The sequence below is a fragment of the Lactuca sativa genome, chromosome 1 (genome assembly GCF_002870075.4).
Source record: "Lactuca sativa cultivar Salinas chromosome 1, Lsat_Salinas_v11, whole genome shotgun sequence".
NCBI lineage: Eukaryota > Viridiplantae > Streptophyta > Magnoliopsida > Asterales > Asteraceae > Lactuca > Lactuca sativa.
This window is the reverse complement of record NC_056623.2, coordinates 30,215,171-30,235,277: the sequence shown is the minus strand read 5'-3', so window position 1 is coordinate 30,235,277 and position 20,107 is coordinate 30,215,171. Positions and strand designations below refer to the sequence as shown.

Sequence of the window (20,107 nt, the reverse complement as noted above, 5' to 3'; positions counted from 1 at the left end):
ATTCTCTTCTGAACCGAACCTTGGCTTTCGGTTGTTGTGGCTCTCATGCTTTTTGACAGGATTGTTCTCAAACTTCAGATTCTTGTCTTGATGTGAGAAATATGCATTATGGGATTGCCAGAATTGTTTCCTTTCAGAGAGATTCTTCCTGTATCTCTGGTTCCTTTCACGTTTCAGATTCCTCATCTGCTTCGGCTGATAATGGATATTGGCTTTCGTTTTCGGTTTCTCCTTAGCTGGTTCATTTTGAACTGTGGGAGTTTCACTTTGAACTGAGGAACTAGAGGGAATGTCTTCTTTTTCCGAACTTCCATTCTCTTGAGGAATGTCTTTCGTACCACTAGTACTTGGCATATCGAAATTATCCGGCTTGTTCAGAGGTTCTGGTATGTATCTACCTTTACTAATCCATGAAGTCCTTTCTGACAAGCCCACCGTTTCATCTGCATTATCGATTGGAGCTGACCAGAAGAACTCATCACATCCATCAGCATTGTCTTCGTTTACAATAGCTGTGAGTTCAGCGGTCTGATGTTCGGTTACTCCAGTGACCTTGTACACTTGATTTGGAGTGGTCTGGACCTTTTGATATACAACCGCTTTCTCTGCTAAGATCGGGGACTTTTGTTGGGACAATCGAGCGAACTCCACTGAATTTTCAGAAATTAGATTCTTGTGGTTTTCAGGTTCGCTTTTTACAAATTCTGAGCAGTCAACCGTGTCCTCTACAGAAATTTCACTCATGTTGTCGTCCTCATTAAGCTCAGATGCATTTTCAACATCAATTTTGTTTTCTGAGCTCAATGTGGCATTTAAAGAGTCAAATTTTTGTATGGTTTTGGTTCTCAGTTTAAGTCTATCATTTTCATCCAAAAGGTTTTTAAGCATATCCTTGTGGTCCTTAGATTTAATGAAAGATTCTATTTTGTCCAGTCCATACATGTAGGTCAGATTAATGTCATCAGATGATATCACACTCTCACAATTATAAGCTTCAGCATCGATTTCATCCTCCTTAAACTCAAGGAAGGGCAAAATCATGCGATGGATCTTTTGGCCTATTTTACAGTCCAAGTGAAGCTGAGTAATATTAGAATAAAGACGTTTTGCAATTAAACAAAAAACATTCCGCTGTTTTAACAACTTTAAATTGTCTCTCTGTAAATAAATGTTTTCGTCTTTAATTTTAACTAATTCAGACTCCTTCAACTCGATCCACATGCGCCGCTCCTCACTCTTCGACGACACCCTGCTTAATTGATCAGTTAGGTTAGAATTGGTGACTCGAGTTTGAGTTAAGCTACTATCTAGATGAGAAATTCTTGTACTAACATTTTTTAGTTCTTTCTCATATGAGGATTGTGGTACTTTAAATGAAACGAAAACCGATTGTACCTTCTTGATCAGTTCATCGAGCTCGTTAAACTGCACGCTGAGCGGTTTGGCCGTAAAGCACATGTACTGCTGCTCCTTCGGTTCATCGCTTCCACCATCAGTGTTGTATCCCCTCATCTGAGATACATCGGACACCATGAAGCACCTTCCTCCACTGCTCTCCTCCTTTGCCACACAAGCCTTTCCATGAGTAGGCTTTCTCACTTCATCGTCTTCTGAGTCGGTTGACCAAACTTCCACGCTACCGAACTCGTCATCAGCAACCGAACCCTGCACAATTAGAGCATTCATGGAAGGGTTAGCGGTAGATTTCTTCTTTCTCATCTCGTTCAGCCTTTTCTGCAACAAGGCTTCCTCATCCTTTTCCTCGTCCTTTTCAGCCATCTTTTTGAGGACACAATCCTTAGCATAGTGGTTTTTCCCACCACAGTAGTAACAGCTTACTCCAGAATCATCATCTGCCTTCGGTTCCTTCTTGGGCTCTTCAACCTTCGGTTCATTGTTAACCTTTTCTGAACTATAACTCCCCTACCAGTTTCGGTTTTTGTTGCTGGGGAATCTCTTCTTAATGAACCTCTTGGGGTTAGACACCATCATAGCATAATCCTCAGACGTGAGGTCATACTCCTCCAAGTTGAGGTCTTCATCCTCCATCACAGCTTTACTTTTTGACAGGAGGGACTTGAGAATACCCACCAGTGAACCTAGGCTTGAAACAATGTTCTTTTCCTGCAGCACAATCTTCTCCTGGGACTTGAGAATACCCACCAGTTTCACCAAAGAGTATGATTTAAACTGCTCATGGGCTTTAACTGTTGACACCACAGCTCTCCATTCTGACCTTAGACCATTCAAGAATGTAACCTTCTGCTCGATAAGCTTCCTTTCGATGTCATGCTTGATCATTCTGCTGAGAAGATGATTGAAGCGATCGAACGTCTGGGTCACAGTTTCTTCGGCTCCTTGCCTGAATTCTCCAAACTCAGATAAGAGCAAGGTTTGGATAGAATGTTCAAGATCCTCGTCTGTAGAGTACAGTTCGCGAAGTCTATCCCAAACTTCCTTTGTCGTCGTGCATGAGCTGACCAACCTGAAGGTGTCGGACTGAAGGGCGAATCTTATCAATCTTAACGCCTTGATATTACACTGGAATTTATCCTTTTCATCTTGCGCAATATCTTTGACATCCTTCAGCAGATCATTATACTCCTTTTGAGTTTTGATGATCCCCGACGTCGCAGAATGAGAAAACGGTCCATTAATGATTGCTTCCCATATGAGGTATCCATTATCCTCAGATCCTATAACATAGTCTTCGAAGTGATGCGCCCAGACTTCATAATCATGGGTATATAGGATTGGAATCTTCGTGGTTGAACCGATGTTGTTGGAAATGTTGATGGGGTTTGATTGCGACTCATCCATTATGATCGAAAAACCTGTTCAAAGATCAGACTTGTAATAAATCAGATTAGGGCAAAACAATAAATATCAAGATACGTCAATAATGAGATGACGGCTCAATAAATATCAGTAATTGCGGAAAAACCCTAATTGAAACCTTTTCACAGAAAAGAAGTGTATCGATTACACAGCCTCCTGCTCTGGTACCAATTGATGAGATTAAAACTTAATCTAGAAGATCGACTAGATCTCAAACAGGTAAATAAAGATCAAACAGTAAGAACGTAAAAGTAATGAACAACTTAAGTATGAATCAAACGAGTCGAATGATTATAAAATAACCCTCAGAAGAGCTCGATCAAGAACATCAACTGTAGAGGGTTGGAGGTTTACAAGAACGATAAAAGAAACTGTAATGGTATCGTAATCGTCTAAAATCGTTAACCTAATATGCATGCAAGCATATACTATATATAATAAACAAGTAAGCTCACGGTATGGACAGGCCCAAAACCGGAGTACAAAATTAAATGGACTAACAGCCGAGCCCATTGACGCAATCTTCAAAATGAATCTTCAACCCAACACTTTGGTAATGGTACATGAGACTATCTCAGAATTTTCCTTTCTCTTTACTATTTGGTCAACCGAGTTGACTATGGCCGATCCCTTTCCATTGGGAAGAGAAATCCTTTTCTAGATATCCAATGCTACCATTGTCAATGTCCATGTAGACTTGGGAAGTTGTTCTTTTAATCAAATTTGCTTTACTGGTGTTCCGAATCATTGCTGATTCCACAAGACCAAGCAAAAAGATAACATCATTAAGGGTCATGTCATAGTCTGCCTCATAGTAGTCCCAAAGAGACTCAATATGTTACTAAGAAAGTGATTGAACATCCAACTTTCACGAGACTTTGACACCCAACTCTCCCGGCTTGTCAATATGTGACTTTATCTCCAAGATGTGAGCGCACATGGACTATGCTTGCCAATAAGGATTGAGTGACTTTAAACTTTTCAAGAACTTGTGGGTGAGGGAGAATAATTGGAGGAGGTGGAGGAAGTGAAGCACGATGTTGAGGGACACCATCTTCAAGAGATTTGGGAATATCATAGTTGTCTGAACCAAACATCTATAATGGGAGAAAATCAAGTTAGTTGATTCAAAGTCCTTAATATAACACCCAATATGAAATATTAAGGCTAGGAACCAACACAATATTTTATAATTTGGAAGAGGGATGCCGTAATCCAAGCTATAAAATATTTGAAGGTAGGCGAATGACGATTCACCAATTTCCACCATGAAAAACGAAATAATTTATTAGGTTTTAATTGGATTTGAAATTCCTAGATCTTTTGAGATTCATTGAACTTTTCAATGGCATGTTTCAATCTCGAGTGTGCCCTCTCAAATTTTGTGACTGGGATGCCGAGGATCACAAAACAAGGTGTGAATAACCATACCAATTCACTTGGTACCCTTAATATTATCACCCAATCAATGTGCCGGTTAACCACACACGCTCCATTGATCTATGACAAACATTAAGTCACCCTTGGTGATCCTTACTAGTCCAAGTTAGTGTGCCGGTTAACCACACACGCTCCACCAACGACTTGGTAAGGTACAAAGTGTGAATTCCATGGGCTAGCACCAAATTCACATTTTTCCTATAGTAACTAAGATTGGGAATTAAATAAAAAATATTCAGTTACTTTATAATATTCATTATACTTTTAATGAGAATTTAAAGTCATTGTCCTACCCGTTCGGCTAACGACCCTCCACCGATCAAGCAAGCGGTGAGTGAGAGTGGACACCCATTAAGTCGCCATTTTATAGGCAACAACCTTATACCCACCTTATAGACCGGCTTCGTGAATGAGGCCTACTAACGGTAAAACGACTTGTTCTTATACATATATATAATAATTAACCATTAATGTTATAAATAGTATAAGTGTTGAATTTTAACTTTTAAAATTCTAAGTGTTGGAATTAAAGTTTATTAAAGTGTGTGAAACTTTTCCAAATTCCAAAACTTGAGGGCAAGTTTTGAAACTATTCAAAACTAATTAATTCCATGATTTATGTGTTTAAAGTAGTTTTAATCCAAAAACTCTTCAAATTCCATAACTTGAGGACAAATTATGGAAGACTTTAAACTAATAAAAGAATTACTTTTTCTTTATTTTATAACTTATGAAATTAATTAAGGTTACACTTTATTTATATATTTATTAATGAAGTGACTCTTGAACCTCCATAACTTAAGGACAAGATTCGTCATCTGTTGTAACCATCCAAAAATTTTCATTTCATAACTTATGAACTAAAGGTTCATAAAAATGAAGACTCTTCATTTTCATGTAACTTATGTGTTTTAAGTGTGTGTTAAATAAAAGTGACCTTTGGATATCTATAACTTGAGGACAAATTATGGACTCCATTAAAACACATAAATGATCAAGAATTAATTCTAAACAATTCAGCAAATAATTCCTATCATCTTCTAAATTCATAAGAACATGAACATGATCATCAAAATTTCAAGAATTATATGAACACATAAAATCATGGAATTTTGATTACAACTTTAAAATTGGTCCACCATCATCATTACCACATCAAAAACAGGTTTTATGAGTCCAAAACAGTTTAAGGTAATGATTTTAGACCAATTCCAGCACCAAAACTCGAAGATATGCTGTCTAGGGGTCCAACTCGTCGAGTGCATGAACTAACTTGCCGAGTTGGATGAGTTTTGCCTTGGACTCGTCGAGTCCCTTCATGGACTCGGCGAGTCAGCTGTGTAGACAGCATAAAATCTTCGATTTTCAGCAATTTGCATCAAGTATTCAAACAAGCAAGCCTAGGCTCTGATACCACTGTTGGGTTTTGAGCAATCTAACACTTCCTAAGTGTGAATGCAACCCTAATAAACCTTGGATCTATGTTTGTCTAAATACATGCAAAATAATAATTTTCCAAGGTTCATAACCTATCTAACATGGCATGGGGAACATTTCAACATAAAAGAGTTAGAAGAGATTACATACCTTTTTGATGAGTTTGGTTCTTGAGGAGTTTGAGGGCCAAGCACCAATAGTGTGAATGCCTCAAATGGAATCACAAAACACCACAAACTCTTGGAAAACTTTGAGAGAGTATACACACTTGTATTTTCGGCCACACACAAGCACACACATACTAGTTCACTAGTTGCACTAGTGGCTATTTCATGCAACATAAGCATGCTTATATAGTGTACATGATTAGGGTGAAACCCTAATAACCCATGACCTTTCCTTTTCCAAGGATCCATGGGTTAAAAGCTCCATGGATCATCCATTGACTTCCATACAAGCCTAGCCCATTAACAAATGAGTGTTAGCCCACACTATATAAAACCAATAGCCCACAGTCTAATTAGTCTTCCTTTTAATCTCTAAATTAATTCATAATTAATTTAAGACTAAGACTAATTAAATAACATGACTTCATATTAATATATTATAACTTATAATATATTAATAAGATATGTGTATAACTCTCATAAAATTATCCATAAATAGTTCGGGTGAGATGCAACCCAAATGGACCATGCCGAGTCGGGTCAAGTATATACCAAATAAGTTATGGACTTAGACACCTTATCCAACAATAGGATGGCTAGGTGTCAAGCGAGGACTTGTACACACACTACGATCCTAATGAACATATAATCACACATATATGCACTCAATTAGTCTCAAATCACTAATTGATAATGTTAAGACATCCTAGACATAATAAACACTTTACATAAGTGTTTTAAGCCTTAAGGATTGCATCTAAGCTATTGTGGGACAAGGAACTTGTGTTTAGGGTTCCAAAGGACCCTATATGTGAGTTTACTCCCCATATACCATCACACATGGAGTTTACGGTTGTAAACTCTTGAGTTTACGGCCGTAAACTGCCAACCATGGGTGTTTTGTGTGTTTTGAAGTCCCAAATGATTCCTAGAATTATTCTAACTTGGTGGTTAAATTCTTGGAAGGGTTTAAGGTCTAGAAACACTCCAATTAGGAGTTTACGGCCCTAAGGCCATTCCCCTTAGAGTTTACGGCCGTAAACTCTAAGTATGGTGAGTTTTTGATGCTTTCAAGTCTCTTGCACTTGTGGTATAGGTTCTAGACTTTTATTCCAAGCATATGAAGGCATTAGGCACACTTTGGTGCCCCTTTAAGGAGTTTACGGCCCAAGAACCATGTCTTGGCCGTAAACTCACTTTGGTAAGTGACTTTGATGTGGTTCAAGCCCTTGATTAAATGGGAACAATTCTAGGTAATTGTCTAAGGCTTTAGGAGCCTTAAAAGTACCATTTTGAGTTTGAATTTGGAGTTTACGGCCTATGATATTCTTGGGCCGTAAACTCCCAAACTTGGGTGATTTATGGTTGTTTTCTTGTCCCTAACACACATACATATGAGTCTAAGGCAGTTGTATAACACAAGGGTCGGTTTTGGCTTCGTTTCGGGAGTTTACCGCTCAAGAACACCTTGGGGAGTAAACTCCTAGATCTAATGATTTAGCCATCTAAATCATGTTATAAGCACATAATAAGCATTCTAACACTACTAGAAAGAGTTACTCATGTTTTGGTATAAAAACCCGAAGATCCGTGAGAGAGAAAATGGCTTTTCTCTAGTTGGAAATGTGAATAATGAATGAATTTGGTTCAGAAATCTATTTATAGTCCTGAAATATTTTTGGCAGAAAATACTTTTATTCCTGAAATGATCTCTAATATAATAGAGTGTTGGAATAATAGTGGTGCACAAAACCCTAGTGCACCCACTCTCCTGATATTTCCTGAAGTGTAAACCCTGAATTACTCAAACTTATGTGAAAAAGTCTGAAAATTAACAGTGACTACTATAACTTCTATTGAAGTGATATAGGTTGTACAGAATGGAAATTTCGGGTTGTCACACTCACCTGAACTACTAAACAGAAGCTCACGGCTACCTCAGCAACAGATCAGCTAACCCAAGTTTCCTAAACCTAAATCAATACCACAATACTCCATGCGACCCCAGGTTAACCAAAAGTCAATTGGTCAAAAAGTTAATCGGTCAAAGTTAATCTGGTTGACACCCACGTCGTGGCCAACCCATGGCCACGTCGTGGCCACTCAACCTAGTCCCAATCAAAATCCGCTAGCATGTTGTGGCAGATATGTCACCACACCGTGGGCACATCTAGACAAAACAAACGCGATAAGTCCCGCCACCACGTCGTGGCCTTCCTCGACCACGTCGTGGTCCTCAGTCCGAAAGACTTTTCTTAAAAAAAAAAGAGCTTAATTCATGAGGACCAAAGCTAAAACATCAGATCTGATTCCTAATGGCTTCACAATGGATAAAGTTTAAGATGGTCCAAACCACCAAGATCCAGACTTTATGTCTTAAAGGGAACCAAAAATGCATCTTTCTCAACTTAATCCTTTAAGTCCAAGTCTCCCATTTATAGACTTGAAGCATCAAGATGTCTAGATGGATAAAGTTTCCAATTTTATCCATAATAGTGCCACAATCCTTCAAGATCTAAACTTTATTGCACCATAATGACCTAAAGGACCAAGATAACTTGCATGGCTAAAAGGGAAGGCAAAAGATCATTACTTTCCTAGTCCATGAGGTACAAGAAACACTTCAAACTGATCAAAAGGTTTTACAGCCCACTCAACTCCAAGATCACTCATAAAATAGACCAAAAGTTCCAAAAACCACATATAAAGAGATTTAAAGAACTAAAGAGCAAGATTGGAACTTTATACTTACAATAGTCTACAAATGTTGTGTCTTTGATGGATCCAAGCTTGAAGCATCATTCCTTGCAACCAAAAGAACTTTCTTAGTCTTTGTGCTTCATCAAAATATCATAAAAAGCACCCAAAAGAAGAGAGAGAAGAGAGAAGGGGCTCAAATCTTGAAGGTGGATGCTAGGGTTTCTCCTAAGGGGTCTTAGAGGTGGTTGAGGCTGATAAAATGCCCAAAAATGTGGAACATTAAGCTTACATACACTAAAAACCCTAAAATCATGGGCATAGGCTTGGCAGATCACCACCTCGTGGTCCCGACTTACCACTCTGTGGTGACTACCACCTCGTGGTTCCATATCACTACTCCGTGGTGACTGTTTAGCCCAAATCCATTCCAGCTTTGAACAATCATAACTTCTTTGTTTCAACTCCGTTTTCGGCGATCTTTATATCCACCGAAAGGTATTGACGAGCCACAGACTTCCATCTAGTTAATTTTGGATTAACACATGTGGAACTAAAAGTCATAATCCATAAACGAAGCCCGAAACATCACTTTTCCTACTTTCCCCTTTGACTCCAAAACACAAAACCAAGGCTTAGATCACATAACCAATATTATCAGCATCCAATAGATTCTAAACCCTATCCCCTTGAAGCCTAAAACCTTTACTTGATCGATTTTTTGTCCACAATCCTAAAATAAGAAACTTTTCGAAACCGGATGTTACAAATATATATTGAATGGTGAATAAAAATTAACAAAAAAGTTATGTGTTTCTATGAAAATAAATGCGCAATTTAAATAAATAAGTTCAAACCTAAAAAAATTCTTATTAAAAATGCTCTTTTGTTTTGCTCATCATTTAAGAAAAGGAGAATGACATAGTTTGACATATGTTAAGCTCAGATGCGAAAAACTCTTAGTTTAGATGGAGTTCAATATATCCGACGCCACTCCTTATAAATAAACTTATAAATTTAGGATAGTCACAAACTTATTATTTTCCTAAGTTCTATTTAACTTTTTATCATCAATTTAATATTTCAAATTAGCTTTAATTATGAAATGTGGTATCTTTAATACTACTTTTATTATTATCAAAATAGGTTTCACCATCTTGAATTTAGTAAAAAAAATATGTTTGATGGTACAAGATTAAAAGTTATATTTTATACAGACAACATCTAACCAAAAATATCTAATTAAAGCTAATTCACCTAGTGTTTGAAAGCATTTATGAACTTTTAGATTTTGGGTGTGTTCGACGGAGAGTTTTTGAGAGTTTTTAAGATAAAAATATTTCATAAAGAAATAAACTTCGTTATATAGTAAAAAAATTTAGCTTTTATTTTAAATAAAATAACTCATAATCTAATTCCATTTTAAGAAGCTTAATGCCATTTTAAGAAGCTTTGAAGATCTTTTACCTTTGGTAAGAACATCTCCATTGTGAGTTTTTTTTAAAGCTTATTATTATTCATTTATTTATATTGAGTATTTATTGTTGTTGGAGTACATAGTTTTTTTTTTCATTACTTTTATTGACCACTCAATATATATTGAGTGGTCAATATAAGTTTAATCGTTTGTATATTCAAACCTCTCGTCTTCTACTCATATTTTATTTTACCATTTAAGTATATTTTAATTTTTAATTAATTTATTTATTACTAGTTAGTTAATTCTATCAAATATTTAATGCCTTTTATTACACAATTTTAATGTATTTTATTGGGAAATATACAATATCTCATATTGACCACCAAAACAATTTATATAACCTAAATTACAATTTTGGTCATTTTGGTTAAATTCATCTGCATTTTTAGTTTGAATTTTGAATTTTTGTCATGGTTCGTATCTAGGATTTTTTTTGGGGGGAAAGAGGCCACAACTCGTATCTAGGATTTTTAGTAGTTGTATGTATGGTCTCTATGCGTTACCATCTCCACATTTTGGTGTGGCCTTGGAGTGGTGTTTTGATCAAGGGCGGTTTTCTTATGGTTCACGTAGTGACATCTGTAATGCCTGATATTTCTCTACGCAGTGTAAAAAGTTTCTAATTTTTTTATCAATTATCATGCCACTACTCAATTTTCGTGCCACATCTACTATGAAATTCTACATCCGCCCATGATTGTGAGAGGTCTCCTCGGCCTCCTTTATGCCATTATAGACCCAAACCCAAGAGCCTTACATAGAGGAAGAATATTTGATAACACCCGCATTGGCGGATTTTGGTGTATCTCGGGGGTCCCGAGCCACTACTCGATTTTATGTCGTAGTGTTTTTTTTTTCTTCTAGCAACACTATAAAAATATATATGCAACTACAATAATAATTTCCGCGTCCTGAACACCCGTAAAAGCATATTGTGCCTCGTATGTGAACAAATGTCTCCTATCGATATTCCAATCTCTAAAACTCGTTCTCTTGTTCTCATTCACTTTTTTCAGCACAACCTTCCTAATTTGTGAGTCAGAGCGTCATCATTATAGGATAAAGCCTCAAATTATTGTCTAACCTAAATTTCATTTGTCATGATAACGTGTCCATAATATTTGAATCGCTCTCTGGAAGATTATATAATCTTATTCCACACTTCTTCACTTGTCTATCTCTCTGTGACTTAATTGCATTGTATCATGATCGAAATCGCATATAATGATAGAACTCGCATATTGTTAGAATGGTATGATCTTGAAATTTAATATTTTATTAATATATGTAGCCGTACAATCTGTCAATCGGTAAGTCAAATTAAATGACAACTTTTATATGGACTTTGTCGACTTTTAGCTTTAACCGACATACACAATTTCTTGAGTAAAAGTAACAATCTAAGCAAAATTGGATTCATAACAAGCACATAATAAACTTGTTCTAAGATAATCATATACAAATATATAAAAAAAAAATTATACATTTTCAGATATTTCATTTTTATAAATGAAACTCGTTTTATGACGTAAACAGAAAATCGTAGATATTTGTTGAAAATTTTCTTAAACCACGCTTTAATAATTATCAATAAAAATAGATTAACGAGTACAATCTTAATGAACATAGACTAAAATACATTTGATGATCACTTGTAATTTAATCATTTCAAATAATATTGTCAAAATATAAATTTATGTTTTTTTTAAATTTAATTTATTTCAGTCTTGAATATTTCTTGAACCTTGATTCGAATCAATAGTCTATTTTATTTTGAACATTTTCCCCTATTTTTTTCAAATCAGAATTTCCAAATTGTAATCATTAAAATTATAAAACAACAAACATAATACTCATTATATATGTTATCAAATTTACTGTATGACATGCTTATTTAATGATTTTATCATACAAAGTTCATCCAAAAGGCAAGATTGTATGTTTTTTTTCTTCAAAAAATTAATTAATATTTGTTTAACTTATTCCTAAACTACACCTTAAATCCATCTATATCCTCAACAGGACTTGAACCCTCAACCTCAAGGAGAAAGAGAAACACCAGATACCACTAGGCTATAAGTCCTTTGGTACTTAATTAATACTTAACAATTAACATTATTTTATTATATACATTAATGATAACGATAAGAATATAAGCTAAATTGGAATTTGTTGACTTTTAGCTTTAACCGACATACACAATTTCTTGAGTAAAAGTAACAATCTAAGCTAAATTGGATTCATAACAAGCACATAATAATCTTGTGCTAAGCTAATCATATACAAATATATAAAAAAATTATACATGTTCAAACATTTTATTTTTATAAATGAAACTCGTTTTACAACGTAAATAAAAAATCGTAGATATTTGTTGAAATTTTTCTTAAACCACACTTTAATAATTATCAATAAAAATAGATTAATGAGTACAACCTTATGAACATAGACTAAAATACATTTGACAATCACTTGTAATTTAATCATTTCAAATAAAATTGTCAAAATATAAATTTATGTTTTTTTTAAATTTAATTTATTTCTGTCTCAAATATTTCTTGAACCTTGATTAGAATCAATAGTCTATTTTATTTTGAACATTTCCCCATGTTTTTTCAAATCAGAATTTCCAAATTATTGTCATTAAAATTATAAAACAACCAACATAATATTCATTTTTTCTGTTATCAAATTTATTATGACATGATTATTTAATGATTTTATCATAAAAGTTCATCCAAAAAAGCAAAATTATATGTTTTTTCCTCAAAAAATTAACTACTACTTAACAATTAATATTATTTTATTATATCACATAAATGATAATGATAAGAATATAATACTAAAAAAGGAGATCATATATCATTTTTACCGTTTTACCCTTCAATCCAATAAATACACACTAACTCACATAAGGCCAAAAACAACCTCTTTCCTTTATCTCTCTCTCTCTCTCTCTCTCTCTCTAGAAAGCTTTTCATCTTTATAAGCTCTTTCTCTATCTTTGATCCAAAGAACTCCCCTCTTTCGCTAAAACAGGAGATAGAAATGAGTTGCAATGGCTGTCGAGTTCTGCGAAAGGGTTGTGGTGAGAATTGTGTCTTGAGACCATGTTTGGAGTGGATCCAATCCCCCGATGCACAAGGCCACGCCACACTCTTCATCTCTAAGTTCTTCGGCCGCAGCGATCTCATCAATTTCATCACCGATGTCCCTTCCGGTAACCAACGTACTGGTGTGTAAAGTCTAATTAGTAATTAACCACTCTCTTCAATTCATCCAACTTGTATTCTAATTTTGTATGTTTTCATCTGAATTTTGTATGTATTAAATGTGCATTTCAATTCTCGCAGCGTTGTTCCAATCGCTTTTGTACGAAGCGGTTGGGCGGACAGTGAATCCGGTGAACGGTGCAATGGGATTTCTTACTACCGGAAAGTGGCACCTCCTTGAGGCTGCTGTGGAGACTGTCCTTTCCGGTGGTTCGCCGATTCCGATTGGTGACGAAACATCGATCGCGGAAGTTGACGAGAGTTCCGAGGTCTTCAAAGCTAGAGGTGAGTGGGCGATGGCGATAATCGGGAATCAGACCGATGCAGGCAACTCCAACGTGGTACCACCAGCAAATGTAGTGATCGTTGACGACAACAACCGTAGTTTCTCGATCATTCCAACCTCTGAAATTGCTATGGACTTGGGGGTGAGTTCCCACCGTTGCGACGGTGAAGAACCAAAGTTGTTGAACCTTTTTCCATGACGGAAATTTTGAGCGTAATGACAGAGTAATTATGTTATGAATTATCAAATACATGAGTAGTCGTATGGTAGGTGATTCTCTATTTTCAGAAAAAGTTCTCAATAATAAATAAATCTGTCGAAGAGTTTCGTCGTCTACAATCGACGATGGCTATAAGTAATTTCCAACGTTTCCTTTTCCTTGACGTATGTTCGTGTGTACTCTCTCTCTCTCTCTCTCCCTTTCTCTCTCTCTCTCTCTCTCTCTCTCTCTCTCTCTCAAAAAGTGACAAAATTACAAAATTGGTCTCTATGGTTTCTAAAAAATCTCACCTTAAGGACAACTATGAAAAACATTACACCACTAGTCCTATTGTTTTCAACTTCTTACGTGGTTGGTCCTTGAATCGTCTAAAATAACTGAAATACCCTATTAGTTTATTTTAGAATTTTAAATATATTCTTTCACAAATATAATTAAAGAAACGCACCACTAATGTAACCCTACTTATAACACCTATTTTTCCTTCGCTTCATCACGTGGACTTCATTCACCTGTTTATCTTTTTAGTTATCGTCGACTCCTAGATTCTTCCCTTTTCGATCCCGTTGGTGGTTACAAATCCCTAGATCATTTTATTGAACTACTTAGTGTAGGTTTTACATCAAATTACTTGTTTATTTTGTCTTTGGATTTCACTATAAGAAGCGTTGAATCATGAAGCCCTAGATAACTATATCGAAGTTCTTACTCATTTTGTCCATAATTTCAACAAAGGTTTTAAGATGAAGGTGAACATTTAATAGCTTGTTACACTTCAGAAATAGTTTTTTGTATCAAAATGGAGGTTCACATCACTTAAATTTTATAACAGAGGTTTCAAGATGGAGGTCTACATCGAGATTCTTGTTGAAATTTACCATGAGGGGGGGGGGGGGTCAAGGGATAAATAAATGGACATTTGCTCATCTATGTAATGAAGAGGTAAAAAACAATGTTCAGTGTTTTTGCCATACCTAATGAACTTGAGGGAAACTACAAAAAAAAAATTAAAGTCACTTGTTGAAGACTGTATGCATCCTGACGCTTGGCTTTGTTTTCCTTAGCTTTTGAACATACATCTTTATCTTAGCGAGTCAAATATGAAGCCGTTTTTGGCAATTGGGAGCTTGGGTGTTAATCAGAGCAACAAATGTGCATTTGAACAACAATTAAAACTCTTTGTATGAGAAATATTTTGGAAATTTAAAGATGGTGTAATTAAAAAAATTATGGTGCATTCTTGTTTAGTTTTTTTGTAATATTTTTCCACTCTGTTTGCAAAGATGATTAGATAATTGATTGCAAGAATTTTCTAAGCTTCATTATTTTTTTTGTATTTCTTTTTCCGCTTTCCGTTTTTCATATTTTGATTCTTCGTGTTCCAAATAAAATCGATAGTGTTTCATAATTTAATTTTCTTTTTTCGATTCTTTTCAAGATGTTATTTTTAGTTAATTTCCACATAATGTTTGCTATGTTTTTTTCTGTAATTTTGATGGCAGCGGAAATGGAAGTGGAGGTGGAAGGTGGCGGATAAAAAGGAGAGGAAGGGGGTGTGGTGGGGGTTGAGGGATGCCTTATGATTTAATACTAATAGATAAATTATAAACAAGTAATAGATAAAGATAAAAAATATTAGAAATGGGTAAAATGGACATTTTACATTACTTTGGACCAATAATGTAAGATTTTGAAACCATACGAACTAGTAGTGTAACGTTTTTCATAGTTGTCCTTAAACTGAAACTTTTTGATAACCACAATGACTAATTTGAAAATTTGTCAAAAAAAATAAATTATTTATATATAGATTAAAATATTGTTCCCTTAAGATAGTAAATTAATCCTATTTGATTTTAAATTTCAAATTTTTGCCATAAATTTTTTAGATATTGGCATATTTAATTCCTATAACTTTGTGATTTACAAAAAAGTTTCCTGTGAGACTTTTTTTATAAAAAGTCTAGATGGTTAAAATTTTCGTATGTTGGAAAGTTTGTGTAACATCCCAAAAAATACGACTCAAAATTTTCATTTTTAAGTTTACCAAATCACAAACTTCAAACATCATTGATTCCAAGATTATGAAAACATAAAATAGTTATAGTGTAATCAAGACAATTTATGGAAAAACATTATCAGAGCATAAGTCCCAAAATCCCTACTGGGGAAAATCATAGTGTGATGCGTCACGTTCAAGCCGGCCACTTCCCCTTTGAGTTGGGAGTACCTAAAACACAAACTAAAACAGTAAGCACAAAGCTTAGTGAGTTTCCCCACCATACCGCATACCAATAATAAACATAAAGTCAAGCATATCTGGGTGCTGTCCTACCCCTTCGGTTTATTTCAACCGAATACTGTCGAGCATATATAGGTGATCGACCTTCCCTTTCGGTCTATTTCAACTGGATAATGTCGAGCATATCTGGGTGCTCGACCTGCCCCTTCGGTCTATTTCAACCGGATATCAGGTCTATTTCGCCCCTACCACTACCACATAATATTTCACATAATTCACAGAATCATCAACCATTACATGCACAATCGATAATTATCACAAAGACAATCATCATGCTAAATCATAACTAATGGGTCGGCCTTGGTGCCTTCGACCCATAAATTCTATGAAATAAGACTCACCTCAACTGTAAATGTCAAATCGTACTCCCCGGATGACTCGAGACCCCTCCCTATAGCACTACAAATCTCCTAATTAGTCATTGGATCTAAACCTGACCCCAAGGTCCAAACCCTGATTCATAACATAAAACAAGGTTCCCTAATATTTGCCCTATTAGGCCTCTTCCTTCCAAGGCCCAATTTTCAAATTAAAATCCAAGTCCATCCAAATAAGCTTTACGGCCCAATATGACCCAATTAAGCCCAATACCATAAATTCTAGGCCTAGGCCTAGAGGCCTTAATCCACAGGTGGACTTAAGGCCCAGCTAATCCATGCCCAAAGTCCTAAAGCCCAAAACACAACATTTGACCCACTTCATGCGTACGCGCGGCGTACTTGGCACGTATGCCCAGCGTACGCTGGCCTTGACCAGTTATGGGGAAGTTGACCCAGTACGCCCAGCATACTGGCAAACCACCTTAGGAGCTTTGTTTTGACTTAATCAGTTAAGTTCTAACGTCCAAAACATAGATCCAGGTCCTAAAAGACGTCCTAAACCATAAAGTTATAAACTTTATGTTTTTGCATGCATGGATGGGGATTAAGACATGATTTATGTTCATAAACACACTTTGTGGCCATCTAACACTTGCATGGTTGAGGCTAAACTATCAAGGCCCAATTTTTATGGGTCCAAACACTTCCAAGAGCCTAAAAGGACAACTCTTATGGGATGAAATTTCTAAAACACAAGAAACCTCAACTATGGAACCAAAAATGCACATAAACACCCCAAAAGTAGATCTAAGCATGCAATGGTCAAGTTTAAAGCTTTATACCTCAAATGAGTCAGAAATGATGCTAAACTTTTGGATCTACAAGCCCTCTTCAGGTTCTTACTCCTTCTTCACACTACTTCTTCAAAATAAAAAATAAAAACACCAAAAATGCTCAAGATTAGCTCAAAATGCATGCAACATGCTTAGGGTTCGATTTTTTCACTTTAGGGACAGTGGAGGCTGAGAGAATGAAGGCTGGGACGAACTTAAGGTGTTTATATAAGGTGCAAACCCAAAAATTTAGGGTTTGCATCTGATAAGCTTACGCCCAACGTACGTAGGGGCTTCCCCCGCTTCGTGCCTCACCTAACTACGTCGTGCGTACACTATGTACACCCAACGTACAACCCTCCTCCCAAAAATAAAAGGTTATTACTCAATAAGTAACAAAAAGAAATACCTGGCAACTTGGGCATTACAGTTTGACCCTTGTATAGAAAATAAATTATAAAAAATTTCCTCGTAATTTATTAAAAAAGTCATTGTGCATTTTTTTTACAGAAACGGTCCATGTGTTTAAAAAAATATACAATTGTATTTTATAAAATTTGTCCTCATAACTTACCAGTTATAATTATGTACAAACTACAATAAAATTTGATGAACAATTTGTTTGGATCAAAAGTTATATTAAAAGTATTATCACTCTTTGAAATATTTTTAATTGTTCTACTTTTAAAAAATATTAGTTTTGTTAAGCTTAAAGAGTTTTTATAACGTCGTTAAATATAATATTTAGAAGAATAAACATTAAATGTTCACAAGTAATCACAAGCTATTTGAGGTAATATTCAGAGCTTATTCTCGTGTTTTTATTGATATGGTCAAATCTAGGGTTTCTTCATGCCTTGTTTGCCTTGTAATTCGAGTGTGAGAGGTCCCATGGGGAATTGGTACCTAGATCTGGACCTTAGTAGGTCCAGGGAGTCCCAAATGCTCTGCTTTATGCCTATCCTTTTTAGTTATGGACTTAGGTTACCATTTTAGATGTCATTTCACCAAAAGAAGCCTTGTAGGCGATGCATGGTAGCCAAGATTGTAACTTTACGTGATAAATGTGCTTGGAAGGACTGGATCTATGAGTTACTGGAACGGATCTGACCTCAGGAGTGAGTTTGAGTTCATGCATGGCTTAGACTCGCCGAGTCCGAAGAACAGACTCGGCGAGTAGCATGAAGATTGTCCATAACCACTCAGCGAGTGGTCTTACCGAGTTAAGGGTTGACTCAGTGAGTCAGGGAGAATCAGAGAGGGTTGACAGGTGGACTGAGTCAAGCTGGAACTCGCCGAGTTGTTCTTGAGACTCGGCGAGTTGGGTCGTGGTGGCCCCGCGATTCATGCCAGGTGGAACTCGTCGAGTCAGGGAAGTACTCGACGTGTCAAGAGAGGATCCTAGGGAGTCAGTGAACACGTATAGACTCGCCGAGTCGCTCTAGTGCACTCGCCGAGTCCGGTCAAAGTTGACCGTTGACCGTTGACCAGAGTTGACCAGTGTTGACTTGATAAGGGTAGTCAACCTTAGTTGTGAAAGTGTTAATTAGAGGTATATGGTGTTATAGGAGGATTATAGCTTGAAGGATCGAGAGCGAGTGATTTCCGGGATTGCGAGTTATCGAGATACACGAGGTGAGTCTTCTCACTATACTTTACCTTGAGTAGGTAACCAGAGTTATGTGACAGAGTATTTGTATGCTATATGTTATGTGTTGTACTGCATTATTTCTATGTGATTTATGCTGTGCATGTTTATAGAGTTGGAACCGGAAGGTTCCCAGAGTTAGAACCAAAGGGTTCACAGAGTAGGGTCTACGGGCCCACAGAGTTATAGCCTCGAGTGGCTAATATGTGTTATGTGTGGTATTTTGGGGAATTCACTAAGCTTTGTGCTTACAGTGTTGGTGTTATTTGTTTCAGGTACTAGTGATGACCGTGGGAAGGCGCCGACTTGATCAATACACACACATGGGATTTTTATGATATGCGATCTTGGGATTCACTGTATGACATTGATTGGAGTTTCAAACACTAATTTTTTATGAAAATTAAATGAAAATGTTTTTATATTATGCGAAAAATTATTTTTAAATTCACGTTGTTACAAGTTGGTATCAGAGCCTTGGTTTGAGGGATTCGAGTACACCTTCGGGCGTATTTGAATCTCAAACTGAGGATTTGAGAAGTATTTTCAAAAAGAATAAAAGATTTTTGGAAGAACGCAGAGCAGAGTTGTGTCTACGATCAGTCCGCGCCCGAACGATGATTTCCCAAAATACCCTCATGTTATGTGATATTGATATTGATATAATGTATACTCATGCTAGAGTAGGCTAGGTACTCCTATTCGGACTAGAGTGGCCTGATTTGTGATGCCTTAGCCTAGGGAGAGGTGAGCTGCTATGAGATGCTTGAGAGTGAGTAGGTAGCAGCGAGGGGCTTATGAGAGATTTGTTAGAGAGTGGATTGTGCATGATAGAGTACTGGGAATTTGGGATCCGAAGAGGAGGACTTGGGGTGTATTCTGATACGGTGCGGACAATAGTATTGGGCCCGTACTACTGAAAGCACCGGAGCGGTGTACAGCCCAAGTAGGAATCTTTGGAATACCAAGGATCAAGGGTATGAGTTGTCGAGTGTGAGTATGCTCGAATCGATTCTAATTTATCGTATGTTGTATTTCAGAGGTAGATCATGGTGAGGACACGTCTGATTCCTGAGAGCAGTGAGACCAGTGATGAGGAGATCCGTTGGATCATCCATGAGGAGGTGGCTGCGGCCATCAGGGCAGAGATACCATAGATGTTCGGGT

At 36.3% G+C, this 20,107-nt stretch overlaps 1 protein-coding gene across 1 annotated transcript; it reads left to right on the top strand.

Moving 5' to 3' along the window:
- Nucleotides 1-13,107: 13,107 nt before the first annotated feature.
- LOC111889134 (LOB domain-containing protein 37) lies at nucleotides 13,108-19,690 on the top strand (the record flags this gene model as incomplete). The annotated part of the gene is made up of 3 exons (XM_023885279.3): nucleotides 13,108-13,294; nucleotides 13,413-13,600; nucleotides 19,682-19,690. Coding segments are annotated over exons 1-3 (384 nt in total), but the record flags the coding sequence as incomplete, so codon positions are not given.
- Nucleotides 19,691-20,107: the final 417 nt, after the last annotated feature.